Source organism: Dicentrarchus labrax, unplaced genomic scaffold, assembly GCF_905237075.1.
Source record: "Dicentrarchus labrax unplaced genomic scaffold, dlabrax2021, whole genome shotgun sequence".
Taxonomy (NCBI): Eukaryota; Metazoa; Chordata; class Actinopteri; family Moronidae; genus Dicentrarchus; species Dicentrarchus labrax.
In genome coordinates, this window is record NW_026136707.1 from 17,839,533 (window position 1) to 17,860,603 (window position 21,071).

Sequence of the window (21,071 nt, forward strand, 5' to 3'; positions counted from 1 at the left end):
CGTTCTATGCGAGTTTCAGATTTTAATTTGAAATAAATCCTCAAACCAGGAGAATTGCACTTCTTTTTAACAAACCATCAATAAAGTGAATTGATATGTTTAATGTAGTTATATTAGGATATATGGAAAGTACTTGTCTCAATGTTTATTGTTAACATCCCTTAAGACACATTGAGACGTGCAAGGTGTGAAATATACGAAAAAATATTGATATGTTTCGAACAATGTTAGTATATTTGTATAAATATTGTCTGTAATGCGTTGATTCTTATGAGCTTCCGGTTTTTCCGACGTGTGTGTGGTGAACTTGACGCATCTCTCGCGTCCTGAGGGATTTAAATCCCTGGGACATGCGTAGACGCTGATCCGTGCTGCTGGGTGCGCCATATTGGCTGGTTGACATGGGGAGTGGAGTTGGGCAAACCGCTTGAAAAATCCAACCAGTTTCCAGACATGAAGCACTTCGAGGATAACAAGTAAATCAACGCGGTAGGATTTATTTGCTCCCTGGGTTGCAACGTGTTTTATCTGCCAAATTGCCCCTCATTTTCCCGTGAAGAGGTTCTCCGTAAAAACTCGACTCCAATGGATCCCAGGACCGCTTGGATCCAGCCGGAGCAGAAGGGACCTGCAAATTCCCTGTGGATGCACATTTGGGAAACCTCACAGGGATTTGGAGCAAACTCCGGCATCGACAACCACCTCCACCACCAACGCGACTTTGCAGCGCTAAATGCTAACTCTGCAGACTCAAACGGCGAGTATTGCAAAAATGTAGCACCGCCACCGGGGGTTGTGTTTGGAAAACTGCCCAAGCAAGACGGCGGCGGCGGCGGAGGAGGAGAGAGGGGAAGTGTCCGGAGGAAGGGCTCGTTGTCGCCGTCCTCCTCCTCCCTGGACTCGGAGGCCGAGAGCTCCTCGCCCTACGGCTCCTCTCTGCAAATCGACAATTTGAACGTCGCAGAAGAGGCCAGCCGGTTTTTACACTACGGCGAGCACGAGTTGAACGAGAACAATCTCAGACGGCAGCATCCCCCTCCGCCTTTCCACACTGTTCAGCAACACTGTCGCAGCATGCAACAATCCTTCGGCCACACCCCCGCTGGGATGAGAAATCAGCATGGGAACAAGCACCACCACTATCGGACACATTCATCCGGCCGCAGGAGGCATCTGAACCGAGCGAACACTTTCCACGGCATCAACCCGCTCCTGACCTACGGCTGCAATGGACACTATGTCGACTCCTCTTACAGCCTGTGGAAAACCAGGCGGTACAGCCCGGGCATTAACGGGTAAGGAGATGTATGGAGGGATTCATTGAAGGGTTCACCAGGTCCTCCAACTAAATGAGCAGTGGCTAATGTACAGCGTTTTATGAAATAGTAAAAATATTCAGTAAAATATTCACAATTGCTCTTTCTCTCCACACATTGTGATATAAATGTGAATTCACATAAAACAGTTAAAATCATGAGTTGTGCTCCCTCAAACAAAACTATGGCTGTAGCTCATTAATTTAATGTGAATGTCAGTGATGAGTTTTTGTTCTTTTTATCAATTTATGTGTTTTGCAAAATACTTGAGTTAACTTAAAGATCCCCTCCAGACATATATCAAGACAATATACAAATGATCTGCTTGAAACAATTGTGTGTTTATGATGTTTTTTTCCCCCCACAAAAATATAAGTTCCACATGAAAGTCATATTTTAAAAAGGGATCTACTCCTTCTACCTCATTAAAATCCAGAATGTATGAATATGCGTTTTCTTCGACGCTCAAGCTTTCCTGCTGGACACAATATGTCTCTTACTTCACTGTAAATTCTGAGGGTCTGTGCATTGAGGACTTTAAGTTTGTATCACACTCCTATAAGTTGTATACTGGACCAGGGTTGACTTCCAAACTATTTGTGATGTCATAGATCATGCTTGTAAGCCCTGCCCCCTTTTTTTAAAAAAAAAAAAAAAAAAAAAAAGAATTTCAGTGAGCCCAGAGAAACTTTGTACATTCAGCAAATGAACATCAAAACATCCTTCTAGTGTCAAACTGTGCACATGCATTATTGTGCAGTGAAGCTCAAACATCCAACTATAGAAACAAGAAACTTTTTTTTAATGGAGGGGGACTTTAAGTTTCTGTGCCCACAGATGTATTTGATTCCCAAATTTATTTTTGACAGTTTTTTCCCCAGTGCTATAGCCTTTCCCCCTCTCCTATATCAGTCCATGATCCCGGGTGTCTTGTTCTCTTCGACTCCATACAGTCTTCATGAAGAAATTGTGGACTTTTTCAACTTCATGTCACCGCGACCAGAGGAGGAGGCCATGAGACGAGATGTCGTGAACAGGATAGAAAGCGTCATCAAGGACTTGTGGCCCACAGCACGGGTGAGTGTCAGTAGGAGATCTGTGTGTGCCTGTGCAGAGGCTTGGAGAGGTAACTCAAGCTGGGAGTCCTGTCTGTGGGAGCAGTACTCCACTCTGGACCGCACAGTCTGTAGAAAGAGCCGGATGATTCAGACTCTTTTAAGGCTAATAATGTCATAAGTTAATGAGTTTAAAATATGTCTGTGTTGATACGGTGTTGGAGAGGTCTGGTCACTTTTAAGTTGGATGTAATTGGTGGTGTTGTTGTGAACTGCTTTATGTTGATATGTGGCGTTTACACTCCATTAAATACACGAGGGAGACAGAATATTACCATTGAGTTGAATCACTTCTTCTCTGGTTATTTAACCATACACACATTCTTTTTGATTTGCAGGTTTTGTAATTTATGTAACTTTGGTTTTTAATACGACATTTTTTATTTTGACTTTTGTTTATTGGTCTGCAAATTACTTTGCAAAGCTGTCATGCGTTGTGTAAATCAATGTTACTGTCTCATATACTCAGCAGCCAGTGTGTCTGGAAGTTTACTGCACTTTGTGTATCCTGTTTGGCCACGCTGTAGTCAGTCAACAGCCTAGTTTACACTGCACGTCCAAACAGAGTTGGCCAGATGTAATAATTATTCATGTCACTTGCATTCCCAGAGTAACATTGGTGAATTATTTTCCATTGTGTGTTGCCAGCAGAATGTTAGACAGTGTACTTACTAACAAGTAGCATTTTGTTGTTAACATTATAAACATTTGAGGTAACCAAGGCCCAGAGAAGTCCCAGTGGACCTCACTGTGGGCTTTAAAGACCGTATGTTTGTTACTATTTCAAGCTGTGACAGTAAGAATGTTTAATTTTTCTAGTGGGCTTTGGTCCCTAACCAGAAATTAAAGATATTTAACTTTAAAGTGGACAAAGACCACAGTCAGTAATAATATCTAATGCAGAAATGGCACTCCCCTTGTTCCAAACAAATATTTAAACATCTATTTCAACTAACTACACTACAGGAAACAACACAAAGATCAAACTATCTACGCCATGGTGCTGGTTACAATGATGTTATGACTTGAATCAAGCCTTGTTGGTTGATCATTCATTTGTCCTATGCTCTGCAGGTGGAGATATTTGGCAGCTTCAGCACAGGACTTTATCTTCCATCGAGGTAATATATTTGTGTATCTTTCTTGTACACTCTGACCTTTTTAGGTGGGCCTCTTTTGTCTCTCTTTTTTTTAAGAAGCAGGAACACTATTTTTGATGTGGTATGTTCAGTTTTGTCATAGGGCCTCAGTAATATGATGCCATACAGTTTACCATTCAGTAGCAAAACTACAACCTTACTGCATTTTAATGGAAAATAACCTTGACATGTGCTCCCATGGTGTTTGTTTGTACAGTATGTTTCTCAAGGCACTGTTGTCATGAGGATTACTGCCTGCTAGAGCCAAGGGATGTTGAGGGGGAAGTTGACATCACATTTCAACATACTTGTTGAAATAATTGTACTTGTTTATTTGTTTAACAGCTTCATTTGGAAAGAATTTATCAGTGTAGCAGTAATCATGGTGATTTTGTTTTGTAGGGAAGCGAGGCATCTGTTTAATGCTGACTGCTTCTTGCTAAATTAATTCATCCAAGTATTTTGTGTAATTACACAATAATTTAGAGGGCATTGTACTCTGAGAGATGGTCAAGAACCTTTTGGTTCAGTTGAAGAGACAAACAAGTTACTTCACTAACCTACAGTTATAATTAGAAAGTTCTTTTTGATTTTGTAGTATTTGACAGGCAGAACACACACACACACACACCACATCTCTCTCTCAGTAGAAAAACAGCATTGTGAACTTTCCCAAAGACCTGAATTAGTTCAATACAAAATAGGCCCCTAATGCTGTGCTTTCACATCACTGCACTTTGTGTCGACAGAATACTTCAGAAATATACTAAAGGTACAAAGTACTTTGTGCTTTTGTTCTTAGTGACATTGACCTGGTGGTGTTTGGAAAGTGGGACCATCCCCCACTGCAGGAACTGGAACAAGCCCTGAAGAAACACAATGTGGCTGGCCCATATCCCATCAAGGTCCTCGACAAAGCTACAGTAAGTCACCACGAGCTGAGTGTCTTTTTCCCTCTAGGGACCCACAGAGTTGACTAACTATAACTTTAACAATAGAGGTTGTGTCAGTTAGCTAGTTATAAATCTTGAGTCATGAAATGTTGGCTATCTGACCGGTCCTCAGGTGCCAATCATCAAGCTCACTGATCACGAAACAGAGCTGAAAGTGGACATCAGCTTCAATGTAGAGACCGCTGTTAAAGCAGCACAATTCATCAAAAGCTATCTTAAGGTAAGCCTTTTAATATTTTACATTTTCAACAAAAATGTGGCCTTTTTGGGTTGTTTCTAATGTTCATCTTTCTGTCTTTCTGGTAGAAGTACACTGTTCTGCCGCCCCTGATTTTTGTCCTGAAGCAGTTCTTACTGCAGAGGGATCTGAATGAAGTCTTCACTGGAGGAATCAGCTCTTACAGCCTTATACTAATGGCCATCAGCTTTCTGCAGGTACATATTTGTACTGTATGCATGTTACAGCTATAATGAATTCTTCCCTGTCTGTTCAAAACACTACACATTTTTACACATTTAATTACAAAATCAACTTGAAAAGCTCTCCATTTTGGCATGATGCTACACCGCTGCCTTAGAATTGACACAAGATGAGTGGACAGTCTTATGATGCAAGTTTGTAAATTTTTAAGTCGGTATTTATGTAAAAACTCAGTATCTGAATGAATTACACTGAATGTTAATACCCTACTGGTGGATCTGCTAAAGTTGAAGAGTTCAGTGTGATAGAAGTAGATCACAAAATTAATGTTTAGTGTTACTTGATACTTATTTTCCTGCTGTTCCATCTATCAGGAAACGTACTGGCTGGAGTTGGTTACAAAGTGTAGGTAATGAGTGTTCCTTGTCCTGTTAACCAAAGTTACACCCTCGGATCGACACGCGGCGTACTAACATCAACTTGGGCATCCTGCTGATCGAGTTCTTTGAGCTGTATGGCCGTGATTTCAACTACATGAGGACTGGCATCAGGGTGAAGTATGCAGGAGCTTACCTGTCTAAAGAGGACATGCTGAAAGCCATGGGGAATGGAAACAGGCCATCCATGCTCTGCATTGAAGATCCAATACAGCCAGGTCAGCTTGGTACCACATATGTAGTTGCAGGGTTGGGAGGGTTGCATAGTGGTGGTGTGAGACCCGTAAAATGTTTGAATGTGTGCACATAATAATCCCAATTTTGACAAAACTGTAATCTCATTCAATGTGGTGGGGTTTTTTTTCTTCTGTAATTGGTTACAGTAACCATTTTCCATTACTCCCCAAGCCTGCGTAGTGCCATTGTGTCATGTATGTTATGTTTGTGAAAGGAATTATACCTAATGATGATTTTTTTTTTTTTTTTTTTTTTAGGCCTTTCAGTCACTTCATCTTGACTACATTTTGATTGTACTGACTGCTGTCCTTGTGATTTTGGTTTGACTTATAAATCCTGGCCTAGGATAGGATCGCTCTTTGGTGCTGTTAAACATTTTACTCGAGTTGTATACCCAGATTGTACTATATATTGTATTTTAGAAAGCTGTTCTTGTTTTTAATCCCTCTATTATTTTTTTAATTTTGTGATCTCCACAGGGAATGACGTGGGCAGGAGTTCATATGGCGTCCTGCAAGTCAAGCAGGTGTTTGACTTTGCCTACATGGTGCTGAGTCACGGTGTGTCTCCTCTTGCACGTGCTTACCCCAACAAAGAGTATGACAGGTTGGCTTCTTAATTAAATAATCTCTTGAGTTTTGTAATGGTTTTGTCTCAGCAGCTAGTTTAAGTTTGACCCGACAGCATTACGGACTGTACCTCTCTTTGTTACAGTACTTTAGGACGCATCATCAAAGTCAGCCCGGAGGTTTTGGCCTACAGGGACTGGACGATCAAGAAGTGGGGAGCCAAGCAGTATGCCAAGCTGGAGAACCATGGTAACTTTATGGCAACCTTGGGTTTGCATCTATTTTCGGTCAAATTTAGACTGGAGTTGTATCTTGTGACGGCTCCAGAAAAGTGACAATGTTGTCCCATCTCAGATATATGGTGAATATGCCCAATGCTGGTGTCAACAGTTGAATTCTATTTGGTCCTAGATGTAGAGACCTGTGAGCAGGACCTTGCCAGGCTGATGCTGGTGTCTGTGGAGGATCAGAGAGACTCTTCCTCCCCTCTCAGTGCTGACTCCCCCTCACCTTCTCCAGTCTTCCTCCCCAGCCCTCAACACCATTCGTCATCATCCTCAGCATGCTCACTCTCTTCCTCCTCAGGAAGTGACATAGTAAGGTCAAAAGATATTTGGTCTATTCAGATATGATCAGTGAATCATTAGTTCACATGTTGTTAAACTCTTACCTGTGTTTTCATGCATTCATTAAACTTTGTACCTCTTTTTCCAGGAGTCTGATTCTCCCCCAAGCAGTAATGCTGCTATCCAACTACACCCCCTCACCCTGGCCTCAGTCCATTCAGTAGTCCAGATGGCTACTCACCCAAGGGCCACACATCCAGGGGCATTTATCCACACCACGCCTCAGGTCGGTTTTACTTTTAAGTTGCAAAATATTTTATATATATATATATATATATATATATATATATATATATATATAATTTATTTATTTTGTTAAATGTTGCACTTTGTGTTCCATAAATGACAGAAATTGCTCTGGGTAGAATTCTCAATCCATTTTTTGTTTTTTTTTAGGTCCAGATGTCTCTCACAGATAACCTTACCATCCCCTCCCTCTCTGATTGCCAGTTCTACCATGAGAATCCACCTTCAATTGGTCTTGTGCACCGTCACATGTCACAAGTTGCACAAGTCTCCCAGCACACTAACTCCACAAGCCCTCTCCACAGCCCCCTACACCAGCTCCACCATCCTCAGGTAGGAGGGCAGCCAGGCCACACTTACACCATAAGAACCAACTCCCATGGCTCACTTGAGCCACACAAAGTTGGCTTCAAGCACAACCACGGTGGCGGCAACCAAGGTCCGAACCACTGTCAAGGTAACTTCAGTCCCCAGCGGCGGTTCGTTCCCCAGGGTCATAACACAGCACCAGGTTTCAGGAACCAGCAGCAGTACAACCGTAACACCTGGCGGCGCAGAAAGAGAGACAATCTTCCTGCTCTTAACCAGAGCAGATGAAAGACTGAACCTGCATGACTCTACTTGACTGGCATTGATGTTTTGAAGGCCTCATAATGAGTCTTGAGAAGCTGTGAATCATACACTTTTTTTGTTTGTTTTTTTCTTTTGTTTTTTTTTTTTTTGGAGGCTCTCCAAAACTTACGTACTTCATCCTGGAATTCAAGTCAATTGAAGTTGTCACCCAAGGTGTCATATGAATGATTGTGCAAGCACTAAGTGATGCTACAAGGCTCTCACAGCTGAAGGTGAACTGACTAAAAGGCCTAAAGTCTTCACTGTACTCATCTTGTTACATTGGTCCGATGGTAGTCAGAAGCCCTTCCTCTAAATTTGATGCACACCAGCACAGACTTGGAGTGGATTGAAGAATTACTGATGGTCTTCTCACCAGTGTCACTTTTCAGCTGCTTGAAACTTTGATTTGGTTGCTGGATGGCGGAACAGTTCAGTCAAGTAGTGAGTTTCCATGCAACTTAAACATCTTAAAAAGCAACATCCTGTGCCATAGTACTGAACTGGTTTATCCAACCTGGTCTGTCTTGAAGTTTTGACTATTATTGGGCCTTTTTGATCAGGTTTTGGGCTCATTTGGTCTTCTGAATGCAAATCCCTATTGGCTACGTTCTTCAGAGATCTTACAGCTTGGACATCTACAAATTGTACTCTGAACTGAAGCGAAGCACTAACTTTCTACCTATGCAGCGCAACGCTGATTCAATGTTTTTGGTGTGACGGCACAAAATGGACCTTGTCTCAAGTGCTTAAACTGTGATGACTTGTTTGAATGTACCAAGTGTTTTTGTGTGTCTGTGTGTGTGTGTGTTGGTAATTATCTTTTGTTCCCTTGTTTTTGTCACTGAGGATTTTTTTTTGTTCACATCGGCACTATTTTGTTTCTGTATTGTAAACATTACCACCTTATTTTATGTTTGTTGCGTTTATGTGCAATAATGACTTGCTTTTATTTAATTTATTTCACATTTTAGTTTTATTTTAGGGGTTCTCCCCACTATATAAGTTTGCTTTTTTATTTCTAGACATTGATCTGTGCAATAGATGGATTTAAGGGCCTTGAAGGAATGTGTTTGTGTGTACGTACTGCTTTTCAGCAGAAGGGGGAGCTATGGTATTGCAACATGAGAAATGTGCCAAAAATCCCATGACGCCAACATTTTACTCATGTTTAATTTACCGTTGCATTATAATAACTTGAAATTTTGCCAACTGCGTGTCCAAATGTTTTCCACCACTAGTTCTCATTTTTAAACATATCACTTATGTAATAGTTTGACGTTTTGTTTGGGTGCATTTTCTCTTGATAGGCTGGACTGGGGAAATGCACCTTTTTAGAAATATTACTTCATGTCATTTCAAAAATAGTTGGTGCTACTTATTACCAGCAAAGTGCTTGTGTTTTGCCTTATATCTCCTTTTGATTCTGTTTAAAGCAACAGGTTAACTGCCTTCTTAAATGACCAAATTTGCCCTTTTTCCTGTACGTAGCCAGCATTCTGTATTCCCCATTTGTTTCTATAAGCACTGCCAGGTTTACTTGGCTTTTATTTTTACAAGCAGCTTCTAGGTGTATGCTCCAGGAGTAGACTCCTACTGCAGTTGATGATTGTTAGCATTAGCATCATGTCACATCTATATATAATATATATATTTTTTTTCTTTTTTTTTATTCAAAGATCATTATAAAGCAGTTGTATAAGAGATTTTCCTCTCCCATATTTAAGTCAGTATTTCTAAGACAAGGTTTCAAAGCTACATAATTTACACAGCAATCCAGAAGAGGACTTGAGTTTGTGATGTCACAGACTCACCATTAAGTTTTGGTAGAGCCATTAACAAAACCAAAATTTGGTGAAGTTGTTTCTGAAGTCTGATTATTGGACCACCCTGCATACCAAACTGATGGACTCAACATGATACTGTTAGCATATCCCCTTGTTGTCAGTGGGGCTTTTACTGAGCCGTCTAGAGGATAATTGATGGGTTTTTACATAATATTGCCACAAACCAAATCCCCTGTTCATATGTGTGTAATTAAGGATGGGTTGTGTGTAAATGACTGACATATAGATGTATACCTTGTTTTTTTTATGTAAAGTTTTCTATTTTTTTAAATAAACATTTTAAAACTCCACTTCCAGTTTAGTCTGTAAAGGTTGTGTGTTTTGTAATGTAGGTTCACCCTTATGTTGGCCAGTACATTGTGGGTTGTGGACAGCCACAAAGTACTGGCCATGGTTAGTTTTGTATGGTAATGCAAAAAAGGGGTCTCAAACTCAAATTGGCTGGGGGCCACTGCTGGTATTGTCAGTTCATAGGAGGGCCACTTCAATGTTCATGTACTACAAGAAAATGCAATATTCTGAAAATATTTCCCTCACTAACATAATACTAAACAAAATTTTAAAAAGCCATTTCTACACGTTTTTGTATCGTTATTTTTTATTTTTTGTCATCTTTGTTGTGAGCCAAACAACAAATGAAGTGCCCAAACGTGCTCTCTTCTTACCAACTGTTGTCACACATTTGATCTTTACCATAATTTTGTGTGAAACAAAATTAAAAAAAATGTAAATAGATTTGTTTTTCTCCTATTTGAATATGAAGGTGTGGTGTGTCAAATTGTTATGAAACAACTAGAAAAATAAAATTATTTGCCTTGTAATAACCCTTGGTTGAACACAGTGAATAACGCTATTGTTTCCTGGGTTGGTTGAGAACTTTTGGTCTCTGGTTTCCAGTTGGTTGTGTCTTACTTGTTTACACCATATCAAGTGTTTTGTTTTTTGTCCCATTTTTGTGTAATTCCTCATGGTCTCTGATGGTGGCACTGGTGGATCATTGCCTGGCTTAGCTGTATCCAATCCATTACTTTTCAGATTATCAGCAGGAAAGCAGAATGTGACAGAGGAGAGGGCTTCAACAAAATCACCCCTCTGAATGTTCAATCATTGGAGGGTTAGTAGCTGGAACCATTGCCATTTTATTCCAATTAAAACTGAGAAGAAAAATGTGTCCTCACCAAGACCCCTTTTACCCTTTTTTGACTAAAGCACTAGGAAATTAGATCCTGTCTCCTTGTCGTCATCCACTTTCTTGGATCTGTCTTCATTGATGATTAAATAGTAGTGATACTTTGGCACAGGCTATAGTTCATAATATTGTTAAAAGCTGCCTCTTTGTTCCTGAGGGACATATTAACCAGATTAGTTGGGCAGGGCGGCATTGATCCTATAATGAAATTCTGCAGACACAAATGCACGTGTGACATGCACACACACAGTCTCGTCAGTGTTCAGATGAGAAATCCAGTTGCCACTACGCAGTTGTCTATGCAATCTTTTGTGTTGGTGTGTGTTTGTGTACAAATGTCTCTCTTCACTGGATGAGGTACACACAGTCCTCAAGGAAAAAATAAGCGGCCTCTTGCTGAGATCTGCAGTCAGTCAAGAGGACACTTCTTCGTACAAAGCACTCACAAGAGCCTGGTTTGCACAATGCAGAAACACAAAATCTAATATTTAAGCCAGGAAAATGATATTGAAATCAGAACTTTGTTGTGTTGTAAAATATCCTCTCCTAAACATGTCAGGGAATCTGATCCTTACAGTTTTCTCTTCTCTTCAACCTAGCTGCAGAGAGAACAAATATCAACTTTTCATAACTTTTCCCATGCAAATCAATACAGCATCAGTGTGAGAAACCAGGCATACTGAAATAAACAGAAAGTTCTTCAATAGACCTTCCTTCCAAATCCCACTGGCATGAAAAGTAAAGTTCTCCTAAGAAAAGGTCAGTAGTTATGCCTTCAGGCTGTTTATGACTGTCAGTGTGTTGACAGTAGAGAATTTGCATCTCTGCGTATTCAAGTCCCACGCAGAAGCCCTCCACAGTGCGATGCGAACCGGTATGTGGATGTAATTAGTGTTTGCAAACAACATTGTTCAAATGACAGTCAGTCACTGCCCGGACAAAGGAGGTGTCAGTTAAGTCTGAAGTGTTATGTTGTCAGGAGACTGCATTAATGTATTCCGACTGACAGACACTCTTGTAAATAAATGTAATTTCTCAGGGTCCTAAGTTTCTGCCTCAGGCCATGACGGGACTGAATAATTTCTCTGTAATCATTTAACAGTCTGGGATTTCTCTTAAGGTATATGTTATCCTGTGAAAATATCAAAACTTCAGCAAACAGGAAACAGTTCATGTCTGTCTAATTCAGTGTACATCCAGTTGTACATGATTGTCATAATGACACTGTATGATTTCACATATTGCATCCAAATTAAAACAGTTTTTAGGATCTCTAGTAAACCTAAGAAGGGACTCTCTGGTGCAAAGCATAAGGGGAAATCTGTAGGGCCACAAAACCATGAGCCAAAAGATGCTAAAACACTGCTTAGATCTATGTGTAAATATATAGCAAAGAACTATTTGAACACATCTGACATGTTGTTTGTTTAAATTTTGACGGCCTATTTATTGTAAGTTATCGATGAGTCTTAGTCAAGTCTAATATCAATAAAAAAAGAGTTAAAGGTCTATATATGTGCATGTCAAGTGCTCCTCAGGAAGCCTACTCAGCGGCATGTCCCATTCTATAACACAATAGGTATGCAGATGTGTCTTCATGTATTTAAAATTTAGGCAAATCTTATATCCCCTTTCAAACCCCCAGAATCCAGAAATTAGTAGGTGTTATTTTTACTGCACATTTGCTATTTGCACATTTGGATTTTTGTCATATGTGGTATGCGTTTCCCCTTACCATCAAGCAGCTCAGGCCCGAATTAGGAAGAAGTGTTTCTTTCAAAATATAACATTCAAAGGCTTCTCTCTATCTGCCAGTTTCTCTTCGGGTCCATGTGTCTCTCTTGCTCTCCCTTTGTATCTTTCTCAAATACAGAGAGAGAGAGAGTGATCAAAGGCTCTGCCTTAACCACTCACTGGTTCTGTTTGTTGTGCTCTCACAATGTATGGAAAACACATTTTTACCATTATGGTATTTACAGCCACCTAGTGAACAAAATGGGTGGTGATAATAAAGGCGGACATGCTTTTGTTTCAGTAGAATGAGGACATGATATAAATGAATAAAAATGTAATAAAGTCAAGAAATGAAAGAAAAAGTCATCTTCCACACTATAATTCTAGTCTCATGGAGATTTTCATCATCTATGTTACCATACATTGTGTGGAATGTGTTGATTATTCTAACAACTACAGTATACTTACATAACTGACAGACAATCATGTTCTTCCACAGTTCTCTGAACTGTAACTGGTAACTTCTAGTCCTGTAAAATAATGAAGGCATCTGCAACATCTGTCACACCCTTTGTTCCATCCATTTTTCGGTACCTCGTAAGAACATGCCAGTCATGCTAATGATGTATGGTACTTGTCACACATCATACATCCCCTTATTTTGTATGATCAAAGTAAATATATAACCCACTTTAAAACACTTCTACATCTGACTTGTGTAGTGCAGATGTGTTTTTGGGAGCTTATTGCCAAGCCTCCTGGATATGCCAACCATCCTTCTTTCCCCTAAAATGTAACATATAGGTCTCGCTGTCAAAATGTGTCTCAAATCAGAGCCCTATGCATCCTTATGGAACCGTGTTCATCCACCTTTCATTCACATTGAAATTAATATAAAGCTCTTCCTTGTTTCTTAAGTGAAAGCATATCCCAATGTTAGCCTCTTGCCCTAGATATCTTCACTTACCTTGATTTCATGCTCATTCACAGTTCGATCCACAGTGTGTTCACTTGAGATATCCTTTCTTCTCTGACTCAAAGAGGCCTGATGGATTCTGTATCCTGTATTCTGCCGAGTAAAATAGCCCCATTCAGTCCTTTTCCAGTAAAAAGATCACTAATGACCCATAGACACCAGGATCCAGGTAATTCACACAATACCTATTTTTCTGTGAATAATGGACCCTCTTTTTTTCCTGCAGCTTTAAGAAACATACTTTGCCTCTAAAGACCCTTACAGCAAAGTAGAGCAGAACATAGTTACATCTGTATTTGCAGTTCATTACTTCCCTTTTTTATGTTGTTTTCACTAGCTTGGTCTTATCATTTTTCATCTTTTACAGGGAAATTATGAATGACATCAGTGCCAACAAACATTGTGTATGCACCAACACCACTGAGGCATGGCCTTTATCGACCAGCAACAACCACCTAAGGCTAATTCACAACTTGAGATGTAATTTTGCTGGCAAAAAAAATTAATTACTCATCTGAACTGTTACTGAATCAAAGAACCTCTTCCTTCATATACTCTAAGGCACATATTAAATCAGCCACAGAGACTGCTAATATTAAAGTGTTATTTTGAAAACTGAATAGATATTGTGATATTTCACAATCATCATGTGTTGGACATTATTTAAATATGCAAACTGCAACATTTTAATCTGATCAGCTTCTAAACTTTCTGTGCTCAGCAAGTAGCTACCTGTTCACACATCCATTGAGCAACATTAACATTCATTTGAAGTTGTGTGTGTATCCACCTGATGAATCTAATTCCAACATTCACTCTGCTTTTCAGTTTTGTTTTTTTTGGTCTCTGAGAAAAATATCCAGCTCCTAGATGCAAAATGCTCCACTATGTTCACAAGCTACTTGCTAACTTCGTCTGTTTGTCCTTTGGGGTGGGCAGGTTGCACGGGGACATTGCCATTTTTCCTGAAGGTGGGGTTCATGATGGCTATGAAACTGTACGACACAATGAAATGCTCTGTAGAGCTAACGGGAACTACGGAATATTTGTGAGTTTATCAGACTTGCAGACTTATTGAAGCTTCTAATGCTTGTTCCTTTACAGACACATGCTTTGTGTGTTTTTGTTGGGTTGTGAACATCAGACACTTCACTAAATATTTGCCATTTTTTTTAGCTGTCTTGATGATGTTTATTTTTGGATCTCTTTATAAGCTGGACCTTTTCACTGCATTTGATGTTTCTATCATTAATATGCATGATGTTACTAAGGCCAACATTTTACAGGCAGGTATGCATGGTAATATATTGTGCATGGGCTATTCATTTCAGAGGGTCTTTGTACATACGCAATTCACATCTCACATCTCGCCAACCCTCCACAACCGTCCCTAGTGCCTGACAGAACAAATGAACAGCAGGGGGCTCCTGTTGTATGAATATGCTTTTAAATATATTGATTTTTTATTCACACAGAGTGCATGTTTCAGGCAAGATTAAATGATGATAAATGCAATCTTGGTGCATCCACTGCTCCTCAGTTTAAGGCTAGCAGTAATCCCGCTGTCTCTGTCGCTCACATCTCACTTCAGAATCAGAATCAGAATCAGAATCAGAATAAGGTTTCATGCCAAGTAAGTTTTTACACATACAAGGAATTTGTCTTGGTGCATTGGTGCATAGAATATAAAAATCACAAAAAAATGAAGTACTTTTTAAAAATATGAATAAATAAAGATAAGCATACAGGAGTGCACATCTCTCAACAGTCTGGAGGTTAGAAGTGTTGCTTTGATAAAGTCAACAGCATACAAACCTTGTTGCATCCCTTGCATGTATGTGTGTATGCACATTTGATTACGTTTGTTTTTTTGCTTCTATTGCTCTTTGCTCTTCTCTGAAACACATTGTATTTGTGTTGGAATGAAATGTGCTACATAAATAAAGCTTTCACAAGCCAGGAGTGTGAGAAAAAAACACATCCTATAACCACAGAGCAGTGATTGTAGCAGCCCAGCAAGAGCAGAGATGCCCAAACCCATGAAACTGAGCTATTTATTTATTTATTTTTAATTGGCAGACATGCTAACATTGGCTGGCATCTGTCAAGTGACAGCTTACACTGACAACAAATGGCAGCCACTCTTATCTAGAGTGAATTAAAATGCTCCTTGTTTTTCACGATTAAAACAACTAAGCCATCAGATCAGCTAAAGATAGACATTTGGCATCAATCAAGTCATGCTGTGTCAAGCTGGCCATAAGAGTAACTACAAGGAGTTGGCAACATACATGCAGTTAACAAGCAGCAAGTGATGCACTGGAACTTCCTTTGACACTCCACTTGTCAATGTCTGACTTTCTCCATACAGCCATGCAGAAGGTAAGTATGAATATAAATAAATGACAGGAATTAAATAAACAGTTCTTTTGGGTGGCAAAAACAACATAAACATCATACTCTTATTGAATTGTTCAATATTTTTGTATTAAAATGAATATATATGTACACACACACACACACACACACACATATTTATATATATTATATTTTCAGCAGAAAAAATCTTCTTATACCTCTGTACACTGCCCAGAATCAAATGGCACACAAAATTATCTGGTAAACACGTTGGAGCATTTAGCAGCTATGAAGAAAAATGTGTTGTTCTGCATCTGCTGGCTGTATACATAAGTCACTGCTTGCTAACACCTTCAGCAAATAAACAACATAAGGTGATATTATGTCAGTGTTGTGTTTACATCTTATTGCCTTGGCCCTGAGGGGTCAAAAAACTGTTTTTAATGTATGGGATTTGATTTACACTAACATTGTTGTACAGCGCACTCCATAATGTGTCATGTGTTGCTAACAGAGGAATGCTGGTTCATTTTCAAGGCACATAATTAATCAGGATTCTTATAGTGAGGGGAGGATATATAGCATATACAGCATACAGCACATACACAATTTACCATTATAACAAGATGTATTAGAAGTTTAATGGTCTTGCAGGCATATACCTGTGTTGTATCAGCAGTAAACTATATGAACAGCATACTTAGATTTGTTTATTGAGAATAGCTCCTCATCTAAATGCAAGGTCTTGGGTGAGATGAAAAAGCATCATAGTGTGAAATAGAAGCAGTTCTGAGATGATATTTCAGTTTGACAACTGGGTTGAATATAGCCCCCAGTGTTGGGATACTGGAGGAGAGTGACAGGTAAATTGACTGTTGGATGATTAATTTTCCCTGGCAAAGATCCAGATCTTCCTCAAGTGTCACTGGAAAGGAGTTTTTATGACAGCAATGAATGACTTTTAATTGCTTAATTTTCATCTCCGCCTCACTCACTACAAGACAACAGATTAAAAGATAAAATAAATAAATGGAAATGCTCATCAAACTACGGACTGTGATACGAGAGGGCAGCTTTTAATGTCTGGAGGATAGCAGGGAAAAAGTCATTAGGACTTTGTGAATCTGTTGACATGGAGCTTCACATTTTTGCACCAATATTATGACCCAATATCTGCAGTTTGTAGAAGGGTTGAGTATTTCACATAGACCAGGGTAACTGCAAAATTATGATTGTATTTTCCTGTAATAATTTTCTGGCTCAAAACAAATTAGACACAGATACAATGAATGGGCTAATTACTTTTCATGTACAGCTTTTAGCTTCCTAAATACCAAAATTTTTAAAAACAGTTGATCAAAAAAATTAACAAATACATTGAAACAATAGATATGGATCCTAATATTCTGATTATAATCGGTTTAAAACACAGAACACAAAATTTCTCCATATAAACACCTCAATCAGACTAAACAGGCACAAACGGATTGCTTTTTTTCACTTGCAGAGGGGTAGTTTAAACCTTTTCATGAACCAATGAAAACTGTACCATGTACCACAATTTATCATAGTGGAGATCAGTTTTTCACATGCCCTTCATCCTCTTGACATAAATCCATGGTGAGGTACATTTCTACACTTTTTTCCACACACAAATGGCAGCTTACAAGCTTAACTGGACCTCTGTGGAAAGGTTGTTTTTGAAACAAATTCGTAATAGCAGCTACTGCCTGGTTGTCATGTCAGTCATCATAACCCAAGCCCCTTAAATGACAATAAGGCTTTAATTACAGACCTTGTTCTTTACTTCTGCTCCAAAAGCAAGCCAGTCAGCTGTGTGCACTATTTGCCGGTGTTCTGTCACACTCTCTTGATTGCTGTGATCCATGTGGCATGGGCTGGTGCTATTTGCAGTCATACCACTCACTGTTGCGGACACGCACGGAAATTGGAGTATAAGTCTGTTTCTTGTGAAATTTCTTACTGCATTGCAGTAAAACTGTACTGTTACATTTAGCCGTTGTATACCGTACCATTCCTTTGTCTCTTTAAAAAAGTTTAATATATATATGATTCATTTTTCTTTCTTTTCAAGAAGCATAAATTCATTTTTATACCTTATGTAAGGGACATGTTGGCTCTTTTTAAAAGGTGCTATATAAATGGACTTGCCTTGTATGTCATTAATCTGCCGCTGTGTCTCTGCAAACAATCATGTGATATGAAGACTCTATTCAGTTGAGTCACTTAGACCACATTAGACTCTGTATTAACTGTGAAGAGAATAGACCGTGGTTGATTTTTCTGAAAGGCACTTTCAGTTCTCATCACACCGGGTTTATCTTCCATGAGGTTTGCTGACAACCAGTAATGTGTTTGTTAATATGGAAAATATAATAAATATGAATGTCTGAATGTCTGAATGTATGATAATGCATTAAATGTAAGAACCCTTTACTGTAAATATAATTTACAGTAAAGGGTCCTTGTAATTTTAAATGGCATTGTTTACCTGGAATGAACATCACTCGACCAGGAACAGCAAAGAGAAGCTCACAGCATGGCACTAGTTCATGTGTGTGAGCTTGGACTGGCAGCGTAATGGTTTATTTTGTTTAATAGTGCTTGTCTGAGCAGTGTCCTCCTACAGAAGGCTGATAAGAATGAAGCCTGGCACAAAGAGATGAGCTCGCCCAGTAATTTCTACCATTCAAGTTTATTCTCCAGAGGACATCTGGTCAATGAAGCTCAGAGGCTTAGCAAGATGACTGTACCAAGTGTTTGCTCCTCTTTGGGTTTGAATCTGCTTAATGTGCCATTTTGAAGGTCATTCACTCTATACTTTCCTAACTTAGCAGTGCCAGGAAAGCGGTTTCATAAACATTCTTGTTTAAAGGTGTTTTCTACTTACTGTCACTTTGTAGCAAATTCAAAATTTGTTTGTTTGTATGTTTGTTGCTGAGACATTGGGTCACAACTCTCAAACAACACACAATAAAAGTGCTTTGAGCTGATGGTAGGAAAACTGATGACTGAACTATGTTGCCATAGTGCTGCACCAGTCTTCAAAAATCTCTTTCATTGTCTATTGTCTTTTCTTTTCATTATAGCAACTGTCACATTTCTGGGAAAGGTGAGACATATGAATAACTCTTAGTGACAAGCAATTTATTGCCTTGTCTGTGAGATTTGGCATACAGCTACAGCAGGTGGTGCATCAAATGAGGTCTTATAATTATATTGTAGTACTTATTAGAACCAGCGTGTAAGATTTAGTGGTATATAGTGGTGTAGTTGCAGATTGCAACTCTCTCGCTTCACTTTCCCCTGTTTTGTCCATTCAGAGCTCCTGTAGAAACATGATGGTTCAACATGGCAGACTTCATGGAAGGTGACCTGTGGCGTCTTTATGTAATGAAAACCCAGTTATGCATATTATATTCAATTTCTGCAAATAGTGAAGATGTATCAATTCAGTCTCTTTGTTTTGTGACTGTAAAACTGGGCCTACTAAATGCTTTACTATTTTTGTCAACCCCCAGAGAAGATTTAGTGGAAAATATTAATAATGGAAGACTGTTTTAATTTACATTTACTTATTATCAATTTTAATGGTTTTGATGTTGAAACTGATTTACAATTCAAACATGGCTATAATGTCACTCAGTGAAGGAACATTTCATGGCTTCAGAATATTCTGTAGTTCAGTTATATATTTTAAAAGACCATAAATATGCATACTTAAAACTAAAAAGGATTTATTATTCCCGGCCTAGTCTGCTTTACAAATATTAAAAAGCACACATATTGGTTTCTTTTTTTAGGCAATGCCAGGGTGCAAATTACATTCATTGAACAGTACAGATGGTGTACAGACACAGGTGTATTAGTGGGGACTTTTTGTATTGCTTCCATGAAGGCAGATATAATCTCTGTATAATCAGCTAATTAATTAAATGCACCTGTATCTGTAGCCTTCCTTTCCTGTAGGAAGCTCCTTTAACCATTTTTAGACAATCCTAAACAGCAATTTTTTATATAGTGGAAAGTGCCTGTCTTTTTTATCTCTACATTAAACCATTGATATACTTCCTACTTTTCCAGACCTTGCAGTTCTACCATCAAGAGGATGGATTTATGTGAGAAGAAGGCTACTTAAGTGGATTTTCTTTTCTTTCACGCCAGAAGGCACAAGCTGGATAGTTTGGATAAAACTTAATTTTTAAGTTGAATAGTGAAAAACTAGATATCAAACACTCTGATTTACCGTTTGATACTTCCAAAAAGATGAAAAACACAGTCATTTTGACCTATCTGACTGGCCTTTCTTTAAAAATGTAATTTCTATGGTGATGGGGATTCTCACGATGTGAGTCCTTTCCCCAAATGTACCTTCGGTAGGACCGTCACTCATATACATTGGCTTTGCTTACAGTTAAACACCTGACATTTATTTTTCTACACCTGTTTAATGCACATGTTTCTTTCCCTTCAAGATGGCCATGTGGCAACAATCACAACTATAAATAAACGTTGCCAAGGTAACCTGGATATCAAAGGTGAGCGTATGTTGTATGTGTGAACTGATAAGCATAATCTTAAACAATGCCTTTAGAGAAAGGATGCAACCTTAACAACCATCACTGTCAGGGCAGAAAAACAGACACACAATGGGAATTTGGTTTAAGGTCATTACTTTGCCATTGCTGCAAGAATTTTAGAATACACACGCAAAAGCACATACTGCTGTTGCTTCCATTACCCCGAGCCTTGGCAAACAAACGTAGAATAAGTAGTATTGTGACACTGAAATCATCATTTTGGAGTTTTTGCAGTAACTGCTCAAAAAATGCTCACCTATAGTTTAAACCTGGTGAATAGAAGGAATAATGATAAGTAATCAATAATTATCAAGCTTTCAATCTCACTGTGTCTACAGTTCACAGAGTTATTATGGACATTTTGCAACTCTTTGCATCTTCGTTGATACGCATGCTCATACTTGATACTGATAACAGAATACATGGCAAAAGGAAAAGTCAACAGTTTTGTGTAACAATATCCAATCTGGTTCCATTAAAAGTAGACAGATTGCCAACCAAAACACTGCATTTGGAGTTATGGAACTCATTTTCAATAACAACAAGGTGGATCCACCTGCATTTCCATGGCAGCCTGTGACCAAAGGGGTTATGTAAATGAAAACTAGAAAAGGAGAAGGAGAGAGAGTGACGAAATTGAGAGGCAGTGAAAGAAAGGCAAGAAGCAGGATGTCAAAAGAAATATACTAGAAGTT

At 38.9% G+C, this 21,071-nt stretch overlaps 1 protein-coding gene across 1 annotated transcript; it reads left to right on the forward strand.

The window, feature by feature from the left end:
* The first annotated feature begins 373 nt into the window (after nucleotides 1-373).
* Nucleotides 374-9,808, forward strand: LOC127367276 (terminal nucleotidyltransferase 4A). The gene is made up of 12 exons (XM_051407012.1): nucleotides 374-1,295; nucleotides 2,270-2,393; nucleotides 3,506-3,552; nucleotides 4,373-4,493; nucleotides 4,636-4,743; nucleotides 4,830-4,958; nucleotides 5,386-5,599; nucleotides 6,098-6,224; nucleotides 6,333-6,436; nucleotides 6,599-6,783; nucleotides 6,902-7,039; nucleotides 7,210-9,808. The coding sequence occupies exons 1-12, from the start codon at nucleotides 586-588 to the stop codon at nucleotides 7,654-7,656; spliced, it is 2,454 nt and encodes an 817-aa protein (XP_051262972.1). The 5' UTR covers nucleotides 374-585; the 3' UTR covers nucleotides 7,657-9,808.
* The last annotated feature ends 11,263 nt before the right edge of the window (nucleotides 9,809-21,071 follow it).